The sequence below is a fragment of the Setaria viridis genome, chromosome 3, assembly GCF_005286985.2.
Source record: "Setaria viridis chromosome 3, Setaria_viridis_v4.0, whole genome shotgun sequence".
Lineage (NCBI taxonomy): Eukaryota > Viridiplantae > Streptophyta > Magnoliopsida > Poales > Poaceae > Setaria > Setaria viridis.
The window spans coordinates 1,242,794-1,266,215 of record NC_048265.2 but is presented as its reverse complement, the minus strand read 5'-3'; the positions used below and the strand labels follow the sequence as shown (position 1 = coordinate 1,266,215).

The window sequence follows — 23,422 nt, the reverse complement described above, 5'->3', positions numbered from 1 at the left end:
TGCATGATCCCTAAGACTCCCAAGTTCAAATACTAGTATGTGTAGGTCGATAGAAGTGCCATGCTTAATTAGGAACGGTATAAGTCGAGTGATTGCCTGTCGCTCTCGAGATATAGGACCTTTCAATATTTATGGCAAGTTATTTGAGAATGAATCACTGATGAAAGAAAAGTTGGAGACCGGGCGGAGATAGAAATAAAGTTGAAGTTAGTATTTTGGTTGCGTCCGTTTGTGTCGATTAAGGTCCGTTCCTTGTGGCCATGCTGATTGAGTTTGAACTGTACTATATACATGCTTGAAGTAAGAGGTAGTTGAAACTGGTAAAACCTAGTACCTTAGGGCGTGATTGCAGATTGAGTTGGTCCTGTTTTCTATTCGTGTGCTAGTCATTAACTCACGGCAGACCCGGGGAGGTACCGGTGGGGATTGGCACTCAAGGGTCGCAGGAGTTCGCAACTGCCAATCGTTCTCTAAGGGGACCATTTGCCATATGCGGCTCGACGGGGCATGCATATGTCTAAGTCAAATCGATTCACCGCCGCTCTCGGTTAAGAGAACCTTGATCACTGCGTCACATCGTAGTAAGAAGTGGAATGAAAGAAAATGTGAAATGATATTGATGTTGTTATCTAATCAATTGTTTTTCCACACTGAAAAGTTTGAAAATGTTGTTCACTTAGAATGGTTAGCTCAACCTTAAATTGGATGCTAAAACTTGAAAGTAAGGATCCACTTTTACTTGCTTTTTAGCAAAATAAACCCCTGAGCCAAAAGCCTTTCATACTAGTAGTCAGCTAAGTATATACCATAGTCGGGTAAGTCTTGCTGAGTATTAGTATACTCAGTCTTAATTTGTTGTTACTTTCAGGTATTAGTGATGAAATGATAGAGTTGTTTGCCGGTCAACCTTGGGATGGCCATCCTTTACCTGAAGGGTGGTCGGTTTAGTAGTCTCCAGCCTCGCCTTGAGGTGATCTCAAGTTGGATGACATGTGGTGGGCTACTCATGTCGTCATGTATCTTTATTGCGCTTTATCGTTTAGACTTCCACTGTATTTTATTTCAAAAACTCTGGCTTCTAATCTTTTATGAATTTCGAACTCGGTTTGTAATATAATTAACAAACTCTACGTTTGTAACCTGAAATACCATGTTGTATCATCTGCGCTCACCTTCGAGTGAGACTCGTTGCATGTTGTTTCGATCGAGATATTCGGTGGTTGTATCGGGCTTGACCTGTCGGACTGTCGGATTACATATTAACCATTAAGATGATGGTTAACGTATTTAAAACTGATTTAATTTGGACGGCTCCTCACATCATGATAATGCAACCATGCAAGTAAGCAGCAAGCAGCAGAGTCCGTAACTGGGTACAGACTGTCTGGCTAGTCTGAACTCTGAGCACAGGGTGTGCATGCGTGCATGGAGACGTTGCCATCTCCGAGGGTCAACACATGCAGACGCACGTGGACGGTTTGGTTACCAGCCACACTTGCGGTGTTCCGGAGCCGCTAGTTCATCCAGACCTGGGAATCTGAAGACCAGCCCGTTTGGACAAACACTTCGGCCGGCGTGGGTCACTGTCACGACCACGCACTCTCCAGCGAGCTGCGAAGGAAAGTTGGCCAAAAAGCGGCTGCGATCTGCATGCACGAGTAGTAGAGTGGGCGACCCATCGCCGATCGATGTGCAGTGCTCACCCGATCCACCAGTTCATTTACAAATACAATATTGCTTCAGTCAGTGTCTGCTTGCACTTGCACGTACAGAGCAGAGTGCAAATTGAACTCATCTTTGAACCTCGCTACAGAAGCTGGGATTCAGGCAGGAGCCCGCGCGCAGGCAGTTAGCGGTCAGGCTTTCACCTTTCTGCAAAGTTGGCGTGCTTTGGCGAGTGCTAATCCACTAGAGCACGAGAAACCTCTGGGCCAGGGAGACTAACCCTACTACTTGTGCTCCACGGATTTGACTTGCCCTGCTGCCCGGCCCATGAGAACGCCTATAGGCTACAGCAAAGGGAATAACAATATGCATTTTCCCTGTCTTCTTTCTTTGGTCGCCCGCCTCATTAGATATGTTAGTACTTTTGTAGAAGCAAATTAAAAGTGTATCATTACACTAAAGTTGCACAGGCAAAGACATGCCTGCAACTTGGACAAGTAGGGCTCCTTTTCTTTTGGATTTGCCACAAAGAATGTTTGAGTTGATACTTGATACTAGTTGATCATCCTTGCACATTTACAATGGATTTTAGGATTTGTTTGCCCAAAGCATCGCTAAGCAGCATTAGTTGCATGGGGGAGAAATTTGGGATATTTGTTGACTAGCCCTGGAGTATTTTCTTAGGTTGAGGCTTCTGGGCGTGTTGTAGCAGAGGCCAACAATTCCCAGTTTGGTACTACGATTCTTCTGGAAGGCGCAGAACCAAATTTGTCTGACTAGACGTTAGCTTGGAATAAAAGTTTTTGTTTTTGTTCTGATGGCGCTGTAGAACATTTAGCTTTCGATGCTGTGAAGAAAGAAGAAAGCAATATGCGATATAGATTCGGTTCCTCCCCCCACTGTTCTTTACAGAATACGACGTCGTTCTCTCAAGATCTCATCAAAATTCCATCTACACCCGTTGCAAGTCGCAAGAGAATGAAGAATCTGCAACATGCTTGCGGTGCCCCAACGCAAAAAAGCCCGAGCACAGAAACTGAAACTGAAACGACGGTGGAAAGAGTGGCTCGCCGCTCGCCGCCCCGGCTACGCCTCTCGATCCCTTTTGTTGCCGTTGAACCCCACAGAGAACTTCTCCCCTTCTTTAAAAAAGAGAGAAAAAAAAGGAGAAACTTTTGTGCAGCCCAATTTCAACGGTGTGGAGAGGACGTGACACGACACCACTATCGTAGCTGGGGAGGTTAACGCCGTCCAAGGAGGTGCCTAATCAAGTGGGTGCTTGTTAACCGAGTCCTAATGGAGGTGATCACTGGTCGTGGTGGAGGAGGTTAATGGCGCATCCTTGTTGAATGAACTTAATTTGGTGATGGAAAGTGAGGGGGTAAGTGGGGTCTAGTGTTGTCTGATACGGCTTTGACAGGGCGCAGCGGCGAGCTACGGCGGAGGGACATCTCAAGTGCCACGCACGCGTACGTGCAAGTGGCCGCGTGGTGCCGGCGAGCGGAGCCGGCCAGGAGAAAAGGCGGCCGTGTGCCCAGCTCACTCATGGCCTACGCCGGCGCCTTTGTTCTGTAGCCAATCATAGTCCCAGGTGGCCTGCAGTCTGCAGAGGATAAGTGCTCAACGTCCCATCCATGGCTCCATGCCCCTTGTCTTTGAGGCTTGCTTATCTACGCAGTGTGTTGGAGGCTTGGAGCTCGCCTGAACTGTTTGGGACGGCGGGGAGCGGGCGCGCGGTATGCGGCCCCCCGTTCAAAACCCGCGCCATTTTGCCGCGGGCGGCCGCGCGGTCGCCGCGGCACCGCGGTCCCAAACGGAGAGAATCGAATTCGAACGAACTTGGGCCGTTAAAGTAAACGCAAGCAGAGGCCCATAACGAAAACACAGCCCAGCCCCATCCAGCCATATCGGCCTGAGATCCGCGACGAGCCCAGTAGCACAATAGCCAGAGCACAACCAGCACAGCCATTCGCACGGGAGACATTGTCGACAACAGTTTGCTACCACGGACTAGAAACCATTTATGTTCAGACTTCAGAGTCGACGGAGGGGGTGACTTTTCACCAGTTCCAAAACATGTACAGAACTAGAGACGCATACTCTAGTGCTCGCCCTTCTCTCGCGGAGTTGATAGGGCGATGAGGGTATCCGCTGCACGAACGCTGCTAGCTTCAAGGCCTGACCCGGGTAGCTTATTCTGTGCAGCCTGGTCTTTCGGCTCCCCAGTTACTGCAGTGTCCCGAATGCATGCATTGGTGTTAGTGAAAGCGAATATCTGAAACAAATGCTACTTACTACAGCATGTTCCGAAGTGAGTTTTCAAGGACCGTACTTGGTGTGGGAGCATTATGAACCTTGTTGTCCACATCCATGTCCTGAGAGCCATGGCTTTCTGGCATTGGAGCAGCTGTTGGAGAATCATAGAGCTTTGGCTCTGCTCTCGATGCAGATGGACTGTGGCCTTTTGCTGTTATACTCAGTGTGAGGGAATCATGGACCCCAGGGCTCACAGATGGGGAATGTCCACGCCCTGCAGGAAAATGGCAGCCTCCATGATCAACATTTGGTAGGCAACAGTCTTTCGTTACCACACAAGTTGCATGGGCTTGAGTTGAAGTTATTGATAGTATAAAAAGGCTTACCTGGTGCATAGGGTGGAGGTCTGGCAGCCGATGCTGAACCATCTGGGCCTTTCACTGAACAAGGCACGGGGTTTTGTGATGCAATGCTCAGTGAAAGAAATTCCTGACCTCCAGGTGTCACCGGTGCAGAATTGAGGCATTTGGCACCTACACCTTTTGAGTTTCCAAGTGCCAAGCTTGGCACAACAGATTCACAGCCCTTAGGACTAGGAGCAAAACCTGGAGCCATAATCCCATGGCTCTTTGAAGTATTAATTCGTGCTAAAGAAGCACAACCAGGAAGCCCTGTGGTTGGTGCAACAGAATTGCAAACTTCCATACCAGGAGACGCAGATATTCCAGAAGTCATCCTCAAAAGGCCATCGCGACTTATAGGTGGCATTCTTGTTACAATAGGATCTTGATACCTGGCACATCGGGTTGCAGAGTTTCCCAGTGACATTACTTGTCTACTAGGAGAATCTCTGCATTTGGGTTCCACCCCTTGAGAACCTGGGCTTTTGGCACCAGCAGAACTAGAAAATTTTGGCACAGCACTTTGTGCTGGGCAGTCATGGCCTTTGGGCACCATATCAGTAGGAAGGGCACTGCATCCTTTGGTGCTAAGAGCTGCGGAATGTTCAGCCACAGCATTTGGTGCATATGAATCAAAATGGTTGCCGCTAAGAGTTAATGAACAATCCCTGCTTGTCCCATCCAAGGATAACTGCTCTGCTGCTGTCCTTGCAGGATCGTGCTCTGCTGCTGTCATCCTTGCAGGATCACTAGGCACAGCTTTAACAGAAGACTTGTACCATAATGATGGCTGCAATAGAATCCAATAAAAAGGTCACTCTAAGAACATATACTGATATACACGCCAGCAAAGAAAGTTAGCATATTATCACATGATTGGTTTAGTATATATCACAATGTTTTCCCTACATTCAAGGGACATGCAGTTGCTTGGTAATTTTGATTTCCTACCATAAATGAAAAAAAAAGATAAACCAACAAAAAAGAGGAAAGTAGATAGTAAGCACAGAACAGACTCAGCTTAATTAGCTACTCCCCGTTGTCATTACATAAAAGGGATTCGTCAAATAACATGTCTACAGAAATTCTATTCAAGAAACATTAAATTTCATCGAAAGGATCAAACATCTACACCCTTCTGGAAAGATAACGGGTGTTGGTCTTTAAAAGCTGGAAAAGGCAGCTTTCTATTATATCCCATCATTGAAGACAGGGATCTATATTGTAAGTGCATGAGCATATATGCAAGCTGTTTGCAGTGAGTATAGCATCCAATGTGACGTTACTTATGTGTGAATTCACAAGCATCATACGTTGGTGCATCCTTCCTATATAATCTTGTGATTGTATACAGGGAGTAACCAGCATGGGCCTGTAAGATGCAGAGCTAGAGGCTTACACAGTAATGAAGTTTATCCAGAGCTTCCAGAAGTATTTTCTGTCCAACTATTATCATCATCTTCTTCACCATTTCTTCACGAGTTATTTTACTTTCCTGTCAAATAGGAAAAAAATTAAATGTTTCAGTGCCCAACATTCCAATCATAAATCAACACCATCTGACATAACATAACTTGTTGAGCAGATAGTACCTTAAACTCTTCATAGTGATGGAAGAGCAGTTCCCTTGCTATGGATGATATATTGTCTTGAACTAATCCAAACAGGACTTTGAATGATATCCATGGGGTAGTTGGTGCTTCACCTATTTCGCACGGAGCCTGCATACAGATCGATCCAGTTGGATAAGTGTAATGCTACAAACCAAAGCTAAAACTATTCATCATTGCAAGAAGCAAAGAAGGGGAATCATTGGGCAGCAATGTTCTCCCATTGTCATAACTAGACATGAATCTAACAGCAGGTTAACAAGATTCAGGTTGTCTCACAGGTTGAAGAGTAGAAATATCCACTGCAACTTCCTTTGGAGATGGGCGAAACCATAAGCCTTTCAAGTGAAGTAAATAACCTGAAAATAAGTGCATCAGAAAGAAGATTAACTCCACATATCTCCATATGACATGATAGAGGTCTTAACTCTTATTGATAATCTTACTTCGAACATCCGGGGCAAGCTTGAAACTAACAAGATATTCTAGACGCATGTGAGTGCTTAGGTGTGATGGCCACATCACGTAACACTTTGGGTTCAGGCAATCATCGACACCAGAATCATATACGTCGCTGCTTGGAAAAAACTCCTGTGATCCAGGCTCCACAGCTTCCATGTTTCCCAATATCACTTGGCACAGCAATATATGCTGCACGCCTTTTTCGTCAACATCACAAAGACCGACACTGGTAAAGGATAGATGAGGTTAATGTACCAAAACATTTAAAACAGAACAGTCATGACAATGAAGTTAAGAAAGCGCACCTGGTAAATGTTCGGTCTTCTGGTGAAAGATAAACACCAGAACTTAAATCTGATTTATCAGCAGGTTTTCCAGTGGTACCCAAACCATTAATTAGAATCCTGACTATGTCATTCTTCCTTGATCCTAGCCATCCATATCTTACATTTGCATCGCCACGTTCTTCTTTGGTGGACATTATCTGTTTTTCAAAAGCTTGAAGTCTACACTGTGCAGTTATATCATTCGGAGAGTAGCGGTAGGCATGAAGTAGATTGTCCGGTTTTGCAAATGGGCCCATACCAGAGAGGAAAAGGTCCTGGACAAATAGAAAATCTTTGCTTCCTCTTTCCACATATATGATCTTCTTGCGTAATATATCTGCAACGGAAGGTTTCTGGCTAGATTCAACGACAACTTGCTTCACCACTTCAGGTGGAGAATTCACAGCCTTATCCAACATAATTCCCTGTGCAGTTCCCTGGACATTAGCAGCATCACCTTTGACCATACCATTAGATTCCTCATCAAAGAAGAGAGAAGGAGAAAAACATTTGCTAGTATCATCGATCCAAGCAACAGATCGCTGCTTTCTGGATTTTAGGTTGACCATGGTCATTGACAAGAAATCAATTAGAATAGGCTCATCATCCAACACAGAAACAACACTTGATTTATTGCCACTGAATTCTTCAATCAGGAACTTCATTATTTGCTCAGGAAAATTATGCCAGGAACCTTGTTTGTAATACATGATACGGTTTGGGACTCCACTCTTCAGGAAATTGACACAATCATTGGCAAGGTTAGGTCGTATGCAGCAGCAGTTGCATCGCTTGGCAGATGAATCAAATGAGGGGCCATTCTCTGCTTTGACGCGACGAGATTTGCACTCTTTCGACAGGCGATCTTCCACAAGTTTGCGCTTCAAGCACATGGATTTGGACTCTCGTGGAGAAGCCATGGAAGGCTTGAAGACCACCAGAAGTCCAGAACAAATGGGAAGAAATAGAAAAACAAACCCTAATATGATACAAGATTTACAGACCTCCCTCCATTTTTAACTCTCAGTGGTAGAGAATAACCCTGTAAAAGGTAATGAATGAATGCCTCATATAGAAAACACAAAATAATAATAAAGGGGAAAAAACTCGACCACAATGAGATGTCCCTCTGGCTGTCTAAACAGAGGAGTGACCACACGACTTGCAAGTGCCTGGGTTTGAGCCCGGGAAGTTAGCCACAAATCAATTTAAGAATAAATGAAGGAACTGTAATCGAATTTCCATACTTTAATTTGTAGCAGTTGTAGCTCAAAAGCAGAGGTGACGCAAGTATACCATTTAAAACAACATCTGATTACTTATTTTAATCTTCTCCTAGGCGTGACCCTTTTTTTGGCATTTGAGAGTGCAAGAGTACAAGAATCACTAAATGTTCATTATGCAGATATGAATAAAATGAATTTGATTAGATCCATTTATGATAAATTAAGCAATCTCAACTAAAAGCTTTCTAAATAATACAATACATGGCATGTCAATGTAAGAAATTACTTGCACAAGAGTCTCATGAATAATTACTAATGAACCAAGAAATACATTTCTGTAAGTATCAACATCACATATTCCTGACTCATTTCTTCCGCTACACCGAGTCATGATTAAAACTTTAAATCATAACATGGTGTAACCCATATAACTGTTACGGATAACACCCCCCCCCCCCCCACCCACACACACACAAAAAAAACACAATTGGTCTGCATTGAAGGTATACAGCCTGTCCTGTCAACTCATCACGTGGAACAAGTAACCTAAATTGGAATTAATATAAACAACATGCACAAACGACATAGTAACTTTGCATTACAAAGAAACAAATCTGGCAGTTCGTTTGTGCATTCATTGCAAGATGCCAAGATACAATACATACCCTAAAATTTTCATTTCTGTACAAACAAGTCGCATGCAAAATTTTGAAGGAAATCTGCGAATGCCGAATAATAGGATCGCAATCGAGCTCGTTGCTTGTAAACCAAGAAATCCTCCACTGTAACTACTAGTACAAGATATTCTAGACTCAGCCTCTCTGGTACTATACAAGCTATAGAAACATGTTAGGGCTGCTATATCAATTTATCTAATGTCCCGCGCAAATGTGCAATGATGTCTTTTCAACAACTTGCGGCCCAAGAAATCATATTTCCAGAAGCTTTACAGTACCAACCGATCCGATTTAGTTCACACTGACAGTACTGCGACATGTGCAATCCGCTGAACAAGTGGAACAGCTGACAAAATTGGAATCGGCAGAAATAACATCCAGAAACAACGCAGTATAGGACATTAAAATTACAAAGCAACAAATACTGCAGCTTTCTTTAAAATTTACACCGAAGCTCAGAGAAACATTGTTCCAGTCGCATTTTTTCAGCATGCAAGAATCCAAACACTAAAATATAAAATAATCACTTTTGTACAGACAGCAAACATGAAATTCCTTAGGACGCGCCACCTTAACCAACACAATCTAGTGAACAGAGGTAGTCAAATTAGGATCCCCGGTGATCGTCAACTTATTCCAAGAGAATTCCAAGAGACCGGCAAACCATATTCGAGTGTCAACACTCCAGAGTCCACAGAACATGCCATTTCAAATAAAAAAACAGTAACGAAAGCACAAAGATTAACACGAAACAGGAATGCGCAAACATAAATTCCTCCATCTACAAGTCTTCAGACAAGAATCGAGAATCATACCAACATCCAGGAAAGCTAATGCAAACAGAACGCGCAGAGCAACATATATATCCTTCTAAGAACCAACTTCGATTGAAACAAACATCTACACCGGATTGCCTATACAGGCGCCACCAAACAAAATATTTCACGATGTAAAGAAGATAGTCGCACGCAAAAACGCATGGGAGAAGCAGGGATCAATGGAAGAGGAGCCTACGGGGGGAGTTGGGTCTCTCTAGATCCCCACTGCGAGCGACCAGGCGAGGTAGAAGCGGGAGGAGGTCACGAGGGTTGCACCGAAGGAAACCAGCGGTGGCTCCCTCTCTCACGCCCCCACTGCTTTCTACGGCCGCGTCGGGGTGCCGCGAGGAGACCAGGTGGGCGAGGCGAGTAGGCGGCGGGCTGTGGTGGTGCGGGCTGGGCGGCAGGCGATAGACTCCGGTGAGGTGGCGGCGCGGAGGCGGTGGGCCTGCGGCCGGTGGGGTGAGGGATGGATAGGATGGGAACTAGGGAGAGCGGTGGGGTCTAGGTTGGATAGGGACGAGGGGGTTGGAAAACTTACAGCGAGGGCAAGGGCAGCTCCCGTTTCTTGCGGCGGAAGCGGAACTCGCCGACGGGGAAGGTAGGGAGAGGCGGTGCCTGCCGTTGCGCGTGACTGCGCCTCGCGCCGCGCGCCGCGCGCCGCACGAGCCGCGCTAGGGTTGGTTACTGGGTCTGCTCTAGGGTTGGGCCTTAGACGAAGCTGGGCCGTTATTTTGTACGCAGCGATGGGCCGGAGTGGAAGAGGACCACACAACGGTTTCCGTTTGTGGGCCGGGCCGTAACAAATCCTTAACGAGCCGAGCCATAAGGTCTTTTCTTTTTCGTCCTGCGCTGCTACTCATACATCGCCTTCCCTCCTCCGACGAGCCTGCCGCAGCAGCGGCGGCTCTGCACGTCGCGGCGTAAATGGGGAGCAGGCAGGCGGCGACCGTTGCAGCGCAATGAATCAGGCCGAGCTTGACGCGAGGCGCGCGCACCGGGCATTCAAGGGGTCGCCGATGCAGGCTCCACGAGGCACAATAATTCGGACCCCGACTTTTACAGCTGGGGGGGCGCTGGGCACCGGCAGAAAAGGGATCAGTGGATTGGATCAGCAGCAGAGATCACTGACCCGGCGACCCCAGCTTCACTGCACCACACGCAGCACAGCACATCGCACTCATCAGTCATCGCCGAAACACCGATGGCTCCTCTATCTCCATAGACTCACAGGTCACAACAACCAATCTCTATACATACAGATGAAGGAAATTTGGGAGGCGAGGAGCTGAAGGTATACAACGAGGACGAGCACCCCGCTCAAGCAGCCTCGTCTCACTCGCAGGTAGGAACCTGACTGGCTGCATCTAGCTGCAGCTGTTGCTGCTGTGGACCGGTGGTCCTCCCAAAAACAAAACACAATCCGAAAACAGAGCAAACTCAAAGCTTGGAATGTACTGATGCCGCGCCGAAGTAAATGGTGCCTGCTAACGACTAAGCCTCCGCTTTGCTGTTGATCCCCAGCGTGAAGTATATCAGGATCGTCGTCCCCATGCTCGACCTGTTATGAGAGGAGAAACAATGTCCAATCAGGCGTCGGAAAGCAGCCACCTGAGACTAATGTTATCGACAGGAAAACACCAAGGTAAATGTCCTTCCGTGCCTTCTTCAATTCCATGAATAGTACTACTATAATGCTGCTGTGAGATGGTACATTTATCGTAACATTTCCCACACCAAAAATAAAGCTTTGCAAAGATGGCGATAAATAGACAGACAATCTCTTGGCACATTCAGCTTTTTATGTTGGACCATGTATGTATTTTGCCAAGAACCCAGGTGATCAGGAAAGCAAATGTGAAAACTAAGTCCTACTGAAAATGTTGTGGTTCTGACTGCACTATAATTTAATGATATCTAATGATGAGAAAGCACATCACATTTGTCCAGTGCAGTTGATCAGCACAGAAACAATGCCAGAAGCTGGACTAGTGGGAGTCAGATATCACACGCATGATGTTGGGCATTTTCTCTGTGTATATTAACCCATTCATTCATCCCACGAAAGAGGCTATTTGTGGCATTTAACTATAATCCCAGACCAACCAAGGAAGAAGATCCAGCCCGAAGAACAGTGTTGACATTACAAAAGAAGAAGCCAGGTATAACATTACAAAAAAGAGAGGAACTAGTCACTTACAGCGTTGCAAAGAAGAGAAGAATTTTCCGAGGGTTGATTGATGTGAACCGGTTAAATCTTTTGCTCCTTCCTTCACCAGAATCGATAAGAACAGGTGTGCAGGGAGTATAGTGAGGAGCAACCAGAGCCTTGTTCTGAACCAGGGGCTGATCCAGTTGAGATGGTACAACTGCAGAGAATCACATTCAACAAAATCATAAATGCCAGTACTTATGGTTGTTAAGTAGGAGTATTGTCTGTAGTACAGTAGAAAAACAATAAAACAAAACGTATATTAGCCAATGAATGGTTAAACAACATAAGCAATTTCCTTAGGTATCAAGAAAGCTCAAACAGTAAAAAGTAAGAAACAATGCCCTCTTGATACCTTTGATGATAAGTTTTTTTGCCAAATCCTCTTGCTCCTGCTCTTCACCACCCCTCCTCTCCATGCGATTTGAACCCTTACGCGACAGGGCTCTCTGCAGGTAAAAAACGAGGGCTTAAGAAACTCAAATTACTTTTTTTTTTTAACGAAGATCTCAAATAGAGACTTTGGGAGTGTGAGGACATACAATCATTTTGGGACTTCCAGAGCAGCATTTATCAGGTGGTTGAGGCAGGCCCTCAATATCCAATACCACACTGGCAGTTTTGTCCATGCTTGTGATCTGGCCCTGCAGCACAAATCTGATCAATTCAGTGAGAAGTACAAATATCTTCCCTTAGCCATAGGACATGAAGTAACACACCCCATGATCGGCTTGGGCGGTTAGTATATTATTGCACCATCTAATAGTGCACTAATATGCCTCACCCAAAGCTATCAGGACAGTTTCCACTATCAAGCATTGTTTGCAAAGGACAATTGCGCAAACAGCATACATTTAATCAAGGCACTAGACTAGTGGTACAATGGATATCATTATTTCTCGTAGTGACTTCACATCTACCAGCTACTCTATAAACCAAATTAATTAGCGCTTATTAGGGCCTCTTTTTCTAGAAAAACTGGCGCCAGTACCAAAATGCCCGTCTTTCCAATACCCTTAACAAATTCCCCTATGTAGGCCACGTCTTTCATAATAAGTTTACCAAACAGAGAATAATGAAGAAAGCAACGCGCCCACTACAACCGAAAAAAGAAGCGAGAAATCAATGAATGGACCTGCTGTGGTCTTATCCTGCACAAACAACTAGCTGCTACTGCTAGGATGAAAAAAAAAACTGTAGTTTTGCAACAGTTTATTTATGATCCCATTTACGCAATGTGACGAGCAAAATGTCACAAGTGCATGGCAGAAATAACAAGGGTGAACAGAACACTCTGTATTTGATGGACACATGCTCTCAAGTAAACTGCAGGTATGTATGTTAGAACAAAAGCTGCACAAGTTTGTTCTTTTGCTTTTGGCTAGTCGTTTCTTGGGTCATTGCAACCAATGAGAATTTTAAAAAGTAGAGACAAGAAATGGGTCAGATCTTAAAGGTACCTGTCCACTCCCTTTTCTCCCACCGGCTCCCTCAAGGTAGATATGAGCCGTGATTTTCCTACACTTCTCAGCCAGCAGCAGTCTTCTTATTTTTTCCCCCAAACCTGAAGTAGGCCCATAAGTTAATCAACAGCCTTTTTCTTACTGGAAATGCAGAAAAAGACGGAAAACAAATCGCTAAGCCGGTGCGAAGCAAATAAATCTGCAACAAACCGTATGGAGTGCAGTACAGTTACGAGAAATAAAGATTTGTATTTTCGAGGGCTCTGAGCAAAGAAAAGATCACGCAGAATAAAACGAGCAACCCATCAAAGAAAGCAATGGCTTCCTCACCAGCAAGGCAGCGAAGAAGAAGCCAATCGAGTCCGGATGGACGTTCACTGCGCGCGAGGTCCAGGGGGCCGCGAGGACGACGACGGGGGTAGTAGGACTGTAGGAGGAGAGGCAGAGCCGTGGTGGAATGGAAGGATGCCAGGGTCAGGAAGGCGGAGGCGTGACCGGCGCTGAGGGCGGGCGGGGAAGGTTAGAGTGCTGGGTCTAATCCACCTCCCCGCGATCCAATGGCGCAATTTTATCGACGGATTGGAGTCTTTTGAGAGGAAGAGCGGAGCAGCGTGGGAGGAGTCGAGAGGTGGAAGAAGAAGAGTGGTGAGCGGCAGGGGAAGGGAGGGAGCAGAGCAGGAGGCGGTTTGGTTTAGCTCACGAGGCGTTGCGCTTTCGCCCCGGTCCCACGCTGCGGCCACGGCCGCGTAGACCAGGTCCATAGACCGGGATCCTAACGACGCCCGGGAAGCAGAGCCGCCGGCCCGCCGCAGAGGCCTGTCTCTACGGTTCATGAGCTGGGTGCAGTTACTCTTAGCGGGTGGTGGTCAGGAGGCGCGCCTGGCAGGTGGGGCTAGCAACCCCAGCACGGACGCGGCACCCGAGGCGGCGGTCAGTGAGACGGGAGCGTGGCGTTTTTGGCTGCGTGCGTGTCCTCGACGAGGAGACTCCCGGGCCCGCCCGCTTGCTGCGCCGCTACCAGACGTTGCTGCCATGCCGCGGCAGCGAGAGCAAGTAGCAACGGTCACGCCCGGCGCCAAAGAGACACACGGGAGAGGGACATTTTGGTAGGCCTCGTGCAGTCTCGTCGCCGCGCCGCCGCCGCCGGGATCGCCGCCGAACCTCGCGGTCGTCGGAGCCCGGCCGGCGTCCGGCTGCCATTCACCGTTCCGCGGCGGCCGTGACAAACGTTCGGGACCGGCGTTTGGTCGCCTGGCGACGTGACCGACGTTGAGAGGACGGACGCGCGACGGAGGTGGCGTGAAAGGCGCCACGGGCGGATCTCGCGTGTACTCGCGGCACAGCGCCGTTCGTTCAATCACGGGCGCGAGATGCCCAGCGCCTGCGCCCCACCAACCGGCCCGATCCAGCTGCCTGCCCTACCGCGCACCGCCCACCAAGCGACGAGCCGCCGGCCGGCCGGCGGTGCCATGCCATGCCATAGCCAACCACCGTGGCGCCGCCCGGCCGGCCGGCTCCTCCTCCTCCTCTCCCATCAGATGGCAAACGTTGGCATGTAGCCATTTGGATGTATTAGGCCCTCCAACTCGGACTGAATTTGCAAACGAGGATCATGAAGCAGCGATCAGCACAGCACGTTCAGACGCGTCAGTGGAGATCTGCATTTTATTTCGATGCCGGCTCACATGTCACTTGTACACGCATGTGTAGTGGTTAGCCATGCCAATTGCCAACCTTGGAGGTTTGGAAGGATGCATGTTGTTTCCTGGATTCTAAAATCCGTGTAGAGAAAAGCGAGGGGCAGTTGGGGTTTGTTCTTGTAGCAGCCGTGTTCAGATCGGCCAGACTGGTCTCTTCCTCCTGCCGCCATCCCTTGCAGCGTCCGCGCTCGTCCTGGCCTGGATGCACGCTTGATACCTACAGCATTCTCTGCCTTCGTCCAACGTGCCGAATTCCAGCTACTATGTCGGCGCGTGACGATGAACATAGTAGATCGCAACGACTTAATTTTGTATAGCCGATTCAATATCAATTGCATGTGTTTCATCAAAAGAAGAAAAAAATCAATTACACGTGCAAAGCTTGTACGAAGACTGGATGGCTCATTATTTGAATTGGGAAGATTTGGATCCAAATGCTCATGGTGAAGGTTTTTTTTTCTGAAAAAAAGAGGTGCAGTTCAAATTGAACTGTCACAAAGCGGAGCAGCCATTTAAGTCACAAATTGAATGTGTCAAGTGTGCGTACGTGTGTATATGAGCGTCTACGTCTGTACTGTGATTCAAAAAAAAATTAAGTGGGACCTAATTTGATTTCTGTTTGAGGTCTGATTGATTCACGGGTTGGCGCCGTTTTGGCCTCCTCCGAAGACTGCAGTGCAGGCTCATGGACGCTTGCTCTCAAGTACAGCGTATCCTATTATCAAAAAAAAAAGGTACAGCGTATCGGTGCCGTCCCAGTCTGAGTCAAGTATGTTCTTCGACCATGTGAGCCCAAAATTTCCGGCGGAGGCGACGGCCGGCTGCGCCCTGGACTGGACGCCTTCCCTTCCTGGTTGGCGTCGTGGCGATGGCGAGACGCAGTGGAATTCCACTGCAGGCCACGTCCAGCCGAGTAACTGTGCTGGACTGTTGCGGCCGTGGTCCAAGCGCTCTGCCCAAGTGCATGTTCTCCTGCTTAGCTTAACTGCGTCCCTTGGCTGGTTTGCTGGCTGTTACGTCCTCTGATCACACTAAAGCTGAGCTCAAGTACAAAAGTTATCCGTTGATTAACACTAACCACAGCTGGCCTGGCCTGCACCTAGTTAATTAAAGCCCGGGTAACAGTACTGCTCGGCAAGTTGGCGAGGCTTTAACCTCTTGTGTGACGCATGACAAGCGCCGTTGTCCGTACACGACAGCAGCAAACGTTCTTGACACCAAAGTAACTTTCAAAAGTTCCTTGACAAAACTGCGATATTGAGAGAATATTGTATTGAGACAAATCTGCACATGCCATTTCTAGTCACTCTAAACACTTTATTGTGCTGAGGAACTGATCCAGGTATGGGGACTTCTCTGCTTGAATTTAACTGCCTTTTCTATAATCTTGACAGCAAAAAAGAAAAACATAATTCCACCCGGTATTAGAATTTCTGGAAAACATTTGAGGGCGTTTATCTCAACTATAAAGGTATCCTGACCAGCATTTCATTGGGGGTCAGACACAGCTCTATTCAACATCATGGTTTGATGCAGGCTGAAGGGTATTCTATTAAGTACCCCTTCTGTTTCAAATTGTAGGTCGTTTTAACTTTTCTAGGTTCATTTATATTATTATGCATCTATGTCTTCTAGGTTCATTTATATTATTATGCATCTATGTAGAAAAGTTAAAACGACCTACAATATGGAACGGAGGGAGTAACTGCTAATTCACTGAACCATGTCTACCTGACCTTTTCAGCTGACAAGCTACCACTTGAGTAGGAATCAAAGCAATTCTGCATAGCAGCTCCGGACATTCTTCAAGGATGAACTTCGTTTCCCCTTTTTATTCTGAGGCTGGTCACTTTTGCCACTGTCCAGATACATGGTGCATCAAACAACCTGTCAACCAGCCTAAAATACGCAGACCTCCAAGGCCTCGCAAAATACAGTGCACTCCATACCATCAGAAGCCCAAAGGCCATTCCAACTTCCAGCATGATGTAAGTGAACTGCTTTGCGGTATCCATGTCATGATGTTCATCCTCCAATCGCAATGCCTGATAACAAGAGGAATTCGAAAGGGAGCAGAGCGCATAATTCCCAGCAAAATCCTCATCTGAAAATGCGGAGAATTGACCCCATGTTGGGATGTCTCCAGCCAAATTGTTGTACGACACATCAAACTTGGAGAGGAAACTCAGCTCTGTTAGTGATGATGGTATACTCCCATTGAGGTCGTTGTGGGCCAAATTCAGCACTTCCAAGCTAGACATGCCTGACAACTCATGAGGAATTGGCCCAGAGAAATTGTTCCAGCTTAAGTCCAGCAAATGAAGCTTCACAAGATGACCAAAACCTGGCAGGACTGGGCCAACCAGCAAGTTGTTAGAGAGGATGGGTGACCGTGGGAAGCTGTTGATTTTATTGTACTGCAAACTGCTGACACTTGAATTCCTCTTGATGAATAATGGTAGGTTCTCCGTAGGTGCCTGTTCACCTGAGCTATCACCTGAAGTTAAACTCCTCATCCATGTAACACTATCAGGAAGCTCCTCACTGAATGAATTATTTGACAGGTCGATATAGAAGAGATTGTTCAGATTGCATAACAATGGTGGGATGTTACCAGTTAACTTGTTCCAAGAAATGTCCAGCACATTGAGGCTCTGAAAGCTTTGCAGCCAAGGTGGAATCATGCCCAGGAGTGCACAGTTAGCCAGGGCAAGCACTTTCAAACTCCTGAACCCATTTATGCCATCCACTGGCATTGTCTCGCCACCACAGAAGTTCTTGGTGAGCACCAAACTTCTCAGGTGGGGCAGGTGCTGCAAGACCTGCAATGCGGATGACAAGTTAGTGAAGCCATTCCCCGTCAGCGAGAGGTACGACAAGGATCTCAAATTCTTACAGCTCTCTGGTATCTCCCCACCGAGCCTGTTCCATGCAAGGTTCAGAGTCCTCAGCCGGGTGCACCACGCGAGGACGGTAGGCACAGAACCACTCAAACTGTTGACCCCAGCATCCAAAGTATTCAGCCTCGGCAGCAATGTGAAGTCAATAGCAATCTCACCGGAGAGCGAGTTGTTCCTTACAACAACCACCTTCAGCATTGGACACATTGATAGAGAAACAGGCAATGTGCCACTGAACTTGTTGGAGGCCAATTTTAAGGACTCCAGCCTCCTCAAAGCCATGAATGCATCAGGGATGGAACCTGTAAAGATGTTATTTGACAAGTCAATATGCACAAGCTGAGAGAGGTTATCGAGCTCATTGCGAAGGCTCCCGGAGAAATGATTTCCACGAGAGCTCAGCCTCCTCAGCTCCGGCATACTGTACAGTTCACGGGGGAGGCTCCCGGTGAGGCCATTGCCATCTAGAGAGAGCTCAGCGAGTGTCCTGCACTGGCCAAAGTCTGGTGAGAACTTGCCGGTGAGCTGATTACCAGCAAACCTCAGGACCTTGACCGGTGCAGAGCAGAGAGCGCTGGCGTTGATGCCGCGGGAGAAGGCATTACCAGAGATATCAAGAACCGTGAGATTGGCAGCGCCCCGGAACACAGGATGCGGGCCAATGAATTTGTTCAAGGAAACATTCACCACCTCGATAGCCAGGAAACCATCGTCGCTCGCAGGAAACCAACCGGAGAGCAAGTTGACGCTGAGGTCGAGCACACGCAGCCTCGCGAGCTGACCGAGCTCAGCTGGCGCCCGGCCGCGAAGTGAGTTCCGGGAGAAGTTCAGCGTCACGAGGCTGTCGAGAGAGCCGATCGAGGAGGAGATGACGCCACTCAGGCTCTTGAAGGAGAGATCCAGCCCCATCACCCTCCCAAGATGGCACGACACGCCCGTCCAGGAACAGCAGGAGGCATCGTTGGGACCCCATCCCACAAGCCCGTCGCCCTTCCTGTCCAAGCCGCCAGAGAAGGCCAGAAGCGCCTCCATGTCGGTGGGGTCACAAGTCTGGTTCAGGGACATGCCGCCAGCGCCATGGACGTGGGGCAGTACAGAGGCAACCAAGAAGTGAACGAGATAGCAGTAGCCTCCCATCTCCGGTGTAAGACCCTGAGATGCGGCTCCCGAATCAGCTTAGCACCAGAGCAAAGATGTCAGTAGATTGCTCGTCGCACCATGAGGAGGTGGGAAGCAGGTGCTGTGGGGAGTGGATGGTTGACCAGTGAGGCAGTGAGCATGCTAGGAATACAGCCAGGCAGGGGCACAAGGTCAATGCTCACCGAGGCAAGTGCATGCAGTTCCCTAGGACTGAAGGTTCTCTTCAGAAAAATAAGTTGACCGAGTAAAGCAAGTGGGATTGACCAATTCAACATATTGCCATTAGATCAAGGAACTCCCAATTTTTAAAGATGGACGAGGACTTCGAAAGGGACTGAACCTTGAAGTGAAGTGAATTGTTAGAGAGATAAGGCACCGATGCTGATCCAGCTGAGAAAAAAGGAACTGAGCCGTACTACCTCCTGTCATTAATATATGACATTTGAGACAAACAAAATGAGATTGTTTTAGTTTCTTTCACCGTCCAAAACATCATGTATTAATGAATGGAGGGAGTGAATCATAACCAGAAGGATCAGGTCCTGTAGTCATGTCTTTCCATCCTTCTTCCAATTGCTTTTATTGAAGTCCTCAATAAGCCTGACAGATATTGTAATTCTGCTGATGGAGATTAAAGGAAAAGACTCCAGCCAGGAACACCACCTTCATGGTGCCCAAAGAAATAACTGAAGGCAGTGTAATCGTTCCTCAATTTTCTTCCAGTGGCATGTAGCAGCAGAAAAAAACAAAAGTGCCCGACTACACCAACTTGGCCACCATGTCCAGAAAGCCTGATAAAAGGAAGATAGACTGAGAACTTAAGTGGTCTGGGAAAGGCGGAGATTATGGAAAACAGGGAAAACAGAAAATAGCTCTATTGGGAGTTTGGTTAGCACTTCACAAAATGGACATGGAGATTGGAGAAACCAGAACTTTCATTGGTGCATTTGCACCTACTTTCAATGCCCATGAATAAATATGAACAAGATATGGGTCACCGCCCGGAAATAGACCTAGATAAACAAGTTCTATCTTCTCTTTTTCTGTTTCAAAAATCATCTCTCAGAGTCATAATTAGCAAAAGAAAGATTCCATGGTATGCAATGAGCAGAAGCAACTCATGGATATATATAGTGTCGAGTAATTTCGCTAGAGTCGTTTTAATTCATACGTTAATTATGGTTCCTAGGTTCAAAATGAGCAGGAGGAAACTATATATGGTATTAAAAGTACAGTTAGATGGATAGACATAGTTTAATTACGAGAGCTTCGTAATCATGTGGTTGTCTAATGAACTAATCAGGGTATAAAGATAAACCAACAAAGGAAGGACTGGTTAAGACTTCAGATGCCTTACATGATAGGAAGGACTGGTTCAGACTTCAGACGCCTTACATGATAGGAAGGGCTGGTTCAGATTTCAGACACCTTACATGATGGGCAGGGCTGGCTTGGTACTGGCTGCTCTGGGTAAGCCTTACCAAATCCTTGTTTAAACCTGAACCTTCTCAAGATATGTTCTGGCCTTCTGGGATGTCTCGCACTCTCACCCTATAATCTTCACTGCGTGTCTTTCTAAAAAAATATATCTTCACAGCGTAAATACTAAACTGAAGAAGTCACCAAGGCAGAAAACCATTTAACCTGTAGACTCAAGAAGGGTTTGTTAAAATATAAACTCAAGAAGCATTTGTTAGAAAAATAAAATAGGCAAGCAGCATAAAGCATTTAGCTGTACCGGTCTAAGAAAAGTTTTGTACCTAGAAATTGTTTACTGGTTACGAAGAGGCTGAAACAAGCCAAACATGGACAATGAAGCAGTAGACACATAGACATAGCCTCAAACTTGCTCTCTCTCTCTTTTTCTTTGTAAGCATATGTGAGCAATTCTCAGTGGTTCAGTAAAGAACATGATATATAACATCTCATTTTGTTTCTTATGCTCAAAATCTTACTGTAGAAATCAGCTTTGTTGGTATGATGAAGGAAATCATGAGAAGTGTATTTAACTGAAATCAGTTCAGGCAACTTAGCCATTTGACACTAAATCATTTTCACAACTATCCAAAAGCTCCATGTTTGCCTTGACTCTAAGCAACTCATCACGACAATCACCTATCTCAGTGTGGCATTCATCATCTGCAGAGAACACATGGACCATTTTCTCAAGTTCAATCCAGCTAAGCCCAGGCTCCTTTTCAGTCGTCAGCCCTCTGATCCTTCTCCTTATTTCAGACACATTGTCCCATTTCCCTATAGAGGCATAAAGGTTTGAAAGAAGTATGAGTGTTGAGATATCATCTGGATCCTGCTCCAGTGCCTGTTGAGCAGCATGAACACCAATGGACAAATCTTTAAATGTAACACAAGAGCTTAGAAGAATTCTCCACAGCTCAGGATATCTCTTGGCAGAAGGGGATCTATCAATTAAATCGGCTGCTTCCTCCAATACACCTGTTCTACTCAACAAACTCACCATGCTAGTGTAGTGTTTGAACCCTGGCACAATGCCATCACTCATCATGCTGAACCAATAAAGCTTTCCTTTCTCAACCAGTCCACGATGACTACAAGCTGAAAGGAGGGAGATGTAAGTTACATGATCAGGTTGCAGTCCACCACGAATCATGTCATCAAATAGTTTGAACGCCATTTCAGAATCCCCGTGATTGCCATATCCTCCTATCATAGAATTCCAGCACTTCAAATCTGGCTTCTGTATGGTACAGAAAACTGAATAGGCACCTCCAAGCGTGCCGTTTTTTGCATACATGTCAATAAGGCTTCCAGAGACACAGATATTTCCTTCATGACCACTTTTTACCACTTGAGCATGGAGCATTTCCCCTTGCTTAAGGCCTGCAAGATCAGCTGTGGAGTTCAAAGCACTACTAAGAGAGAAGTTATCAACCTTGTGCCCTTCCTCCAGCATGCTAATAAAATACTTCAGGGCCAGTTCTCCTTCACCTAGTGCAGAATGGCCGGCGACCATTTCCGTCCACATGATTACGTCTTTCACCCTAATGGAATCAAACAAAATCTGAGCAGAGCCCGGCTCCTCATTTGTGAAATACATATTGATTAGTGTGTTCGCAACAAAGACACTGCTCTCCAACCCAGCTTTGATCACGTCAGCATGAAGCAGCTTGCCACTACACATTGCTGGTAATGCAGCAGCAGCAGACACCACAGCTGCAAATGTATACTCATCAGGAGCAAGCTGTTCACCAGACACGGCTTTGAGCTGCACAAAGGCCTGAATGGCGCCCCATCCATCCCCAACGCTAGAAAATCCGGCAATTATGGTGTTCCATGACACCAAGTCTGGTGTCTCAATCCTCTGAAACACACACAATGCAGTGTCCAGATCACCGCAGCAGCAGTACATATCGAGCAGTGCATTCTGCAACGGCAAATCAGGATCAAGCTCCTCTGATTTCACCACCCATCCATGGAGTGCACGCCCATGGTGTGAGTCCCCAGAGCGCCCGCACCCACTCAGCACTGAGGAAAACGTACTCTCGGTAGGCGCCAGCCCAATGCTCACCATCCGGCAGAACTTCCTCAGCGCACGCCCCAGGTAGCCATACCGCACGTTGCAGTGCATCACGCAGTTCCACGCCACCACGTCCGGCGTTGTCATTTCGTCGAACACCTGGTCGGCGTCCCTCGGCGACCCACACCCAGAATACATCTGGAGGAGCGCGGTCGGAACAATGTCGCTAGCGAGGAAGCCGAGCGCAAGGGCCTGAGAGTGCACGGCGGCCCCCGCGCGGCCGTCGCGGAGCGCGCCGGCGGCGCGGAGGACGGCGCAGAGGCTGGGTGCGGTGGGGCGGAGACCCGACGCGTACAGACCGCGGAAGAGGCCGAAAGCGTCGGGCACGTGCCTCGGGGCGCGCGAGAGCGCGGAGAGGACGGTGTTGTAGGACACGACGGAGGGGAACGGCGTGGCGCGGAGGAGGGCGAGGGCGTCGGCGACGGCGGAGTGGCGACAGTAGAGGGCGAGCAGCTGGTTGACGAGGAAGGTGGCCGGGCGGGGCGCGGAGGGCAGGGAGGAGACCACGAGGAGCGCGTGCAGCGCGCGCGCGCGGCGGAGGACGGCGCGCGGCGGGGAGCCGGAGCGGAACAGCGACTCGGCCGCCGCGGCGAGCGCCGGCTCAAGGTTGTAGAAGCCGAGGCGCGACGACATGGAGCTCGCGGTTGGCGCAGCCGTAACCGTTGGTTATCAAAAGGATGCGTCGCCACCATTCAAATTCAAATATTGCGTAACGAACCCAGGAGGCAACCAAGGAGAACCACACCGGCGATGTCATAGGCGAACCTCCCCACCAGCCTCATCCTCCGCGCTCACCTGCCTCGCCGACCGCCCCTCGTTCTACACCGCGATCGGCGGTCAAGCTCTCCCACCCGACGTCCGCGCCCGCTTCTGCGACTCGTTTGCTGGCGGCTCGCTCGCCATCGTGTTCGCCGAGCCGGACGCCCTCCTGGGCGTGATCGCTGAGAATTAACATACACTGCTGTTTAATGCCACTGGTTACTAGAGCTGACGCAGGTGTTCAGACTCGT

General features: G+C 47.7%; 4 protein-coding genes across 7 annotated transcripts; all 4 read right to left on the bottom strand.

Moving 5' to 3' along the window:
* Window positions 1-3,648: 3,648 nt before the first annotated feature.
* Window positions 3,649-10,137, bottom strand: LOC117848623 (uncharacterized). Of its 3 annotated transcripts, none has more exons than XM_034730093.2 (9): window positions 9,983-10,137; window positions 6,700-7,762; window positions 6,379-6,620; window positions 6,212-6,291; window positions 5,915-6,043; window positions 5,722-5,817; window positions 4,308-5,112; window positions 3,998-4,195; window positions 3,649-3,894 (listed from the first exon to the last, which is right to left on the bottom strand). In XM_034730093.2, the coding sequence occupies exons 2-9, from the start codon at window positions 7,638-7,640 to the stop codon at window positions 3,767-3,769; spliced, it is 2,619 nt and encodes an 872-aa protein (XP_034585984.1). In that variant the 5' UTR covers window positions 7,641-7,762; window positions 9,983-10,137; the 3' UTR covers window positions 3,649-3,766. The 3 variants fall into 3 exon arrangements, with proteins under 3 accessions (XP_034585984.1, XP_034585985.1, XP_034585986.1); XM_034730094.2 differs by lacking the exon at window positions 9,983-10,137 and adding an exon at window positions 9,638-9,960; XM_034730095.2 differs by lacking the exon at window positions 9,983-10,137 and having other exon boundaries at window positions 6,700-8,389.
* A 494-nt stretch (window positions 10,138-10,631) lies between these two features.
* Window positions 10,632-13,477, bottom strand: LOC117848625 (uncharacterized). Of its 2 annotated transcripts, XM_034730097.2 has the most exons (6): window positions 13,447-13,477; window positions 13,114-13,217; window positions 12,196-12,297; window positions 12,009-12,102; window positions 11,642-11,810; window positions 10,632-11,002 (listed from the first exon to the last, which is right to left on the bottom strand). In XM_034730097.2, exons 3-6 carry the CDS (start codon window positions 12,280-12,282, stop codon window positions 10,936-10,938), a joined length of 417 nt encoding a protein of 138 aa, XP_034585988.1. In that variant the 5' UTR covers window positions 12,283-12,297; window positions 13,114-13,217; window positions 13,447-13,477; the 3' UTR covers window positions 10,632-10,935. The 2 variants fall into 2 exon arrangements, with proteins under 2 accessions (XP_034585988.1, XP_034585987.1); XM_034730096.2 differs by lacking the exon at window positions 13,447-13,477 and having other exon boundaries at window positions 12,196-12,310.
* A 3,895-nt stretch (window positions 13,478-17,372) lies between these two features.
* On the bottom strand, window positions 17,373-20,756 carry LOC117850793 (uncharacterized). The gene is made up of 4 exons (XM_034732659.2): window positions 20,617-20,756; window positions 20,214-20,500; window positions 17,713-19,647; window positions 17,373-17,638 (listed from the first exon to the last, which is right to left on the bottom strand). Exons 3-4 carry the CDS (start codon window positions 18,851-18,853, stop codon window positions 17,517-17,519), a joined length of 1,263 nt encoding a protein of 420 aa, XP_034588550.1. The 5' UTR covers window positions 18,854-19,647; window positions 20,214-20,500; window positions 20,617-20,756; the 3' UTR covers window positions 17,373-17,516.
* Window positions 20,757-20,837: 81 nt separating this feature from the next.
* LOC117848028 (pentatricopeptide repeat-containing protein At3g50420) lies at window positions 20,838-23,216 on the bottom strand. Its single transcript, XM_034729330.2, has one exon. It carries the CDS (start codon window positions 23,043-23,045, stop codon window positions 20,886-20,888), a length of 2,160 nt encoding a protein of 719 aa, XP_034585221.1. The 5' UTR covers window positions 23,046-23,216; the 3' UTR covers window positions 20,838-20,885.
* Window positions 23,217-23,422: the final 206 nt, after the last annotated feature.

Coding starts and splice junctions, on each gene's coding strand:
- LOC117848623 (XM_034730093.2), bottom strand. CDS start 7,640: ATGGCTTCTCCACGAGAGTCCAAATCCATGTGCTTGAAGCGCAAACTT. Junction 6,044..6,211: donor ATATTTCTACTCTTCAACCT/GTGAGACAACCT, acceptor ATCTGTATGCAG/GCTCCGTGCGAAATAGGTGA. Junction 3,895..3,997: donor TCATAATGCTCCCACACCAA/GTACGGTCCTTG, acceptor GGGACACTGCAG/TAACTGGGGAGCCGAAAGAC.
- LOC117848625 (XM_034730097.2), bottom strand. CDS start 12,282: ATGGACAAAACTGCCAGTGTGGTATTGGATATTGAGGGCCTGCCTCAA. Junction 12,103..12,195: donor CTGGAAGTCCCAAAATGATT/GTATGTCCTCAC, acceptor TTTTACCTGCAG/AGAGCCCTGTCGCGTAAGGG. Junction 11,003..11,641: donor CTTCTCTTCTTTGCAACGCT/GTAAGTGACTAG, acceptor CTCTCATAACAG/GTCGAGCATGGGGACGACGA.
- LOC117850793 (XM_034732659.2), bottom strand. CDS start 18,853: ATGGGAGGCTACTGCTATCTCGTTCACTTCTTGGTTGCCTCTGTACTG. Junction 17,639..17,712: donor TGGGGAGATACCAGAGAGCT/GTAAGAATTTGA, acceptor TCCGCATTGCAG/GTCTTGCAGCACCTGCCCCA.
- LOC117848028 (XM_034729330.2), bottom strand. CDS start 23,045: ATGTCGTCGCGCCTCGGCTTCTACAACCTTGAGCCGGCGCTCGCCGCG.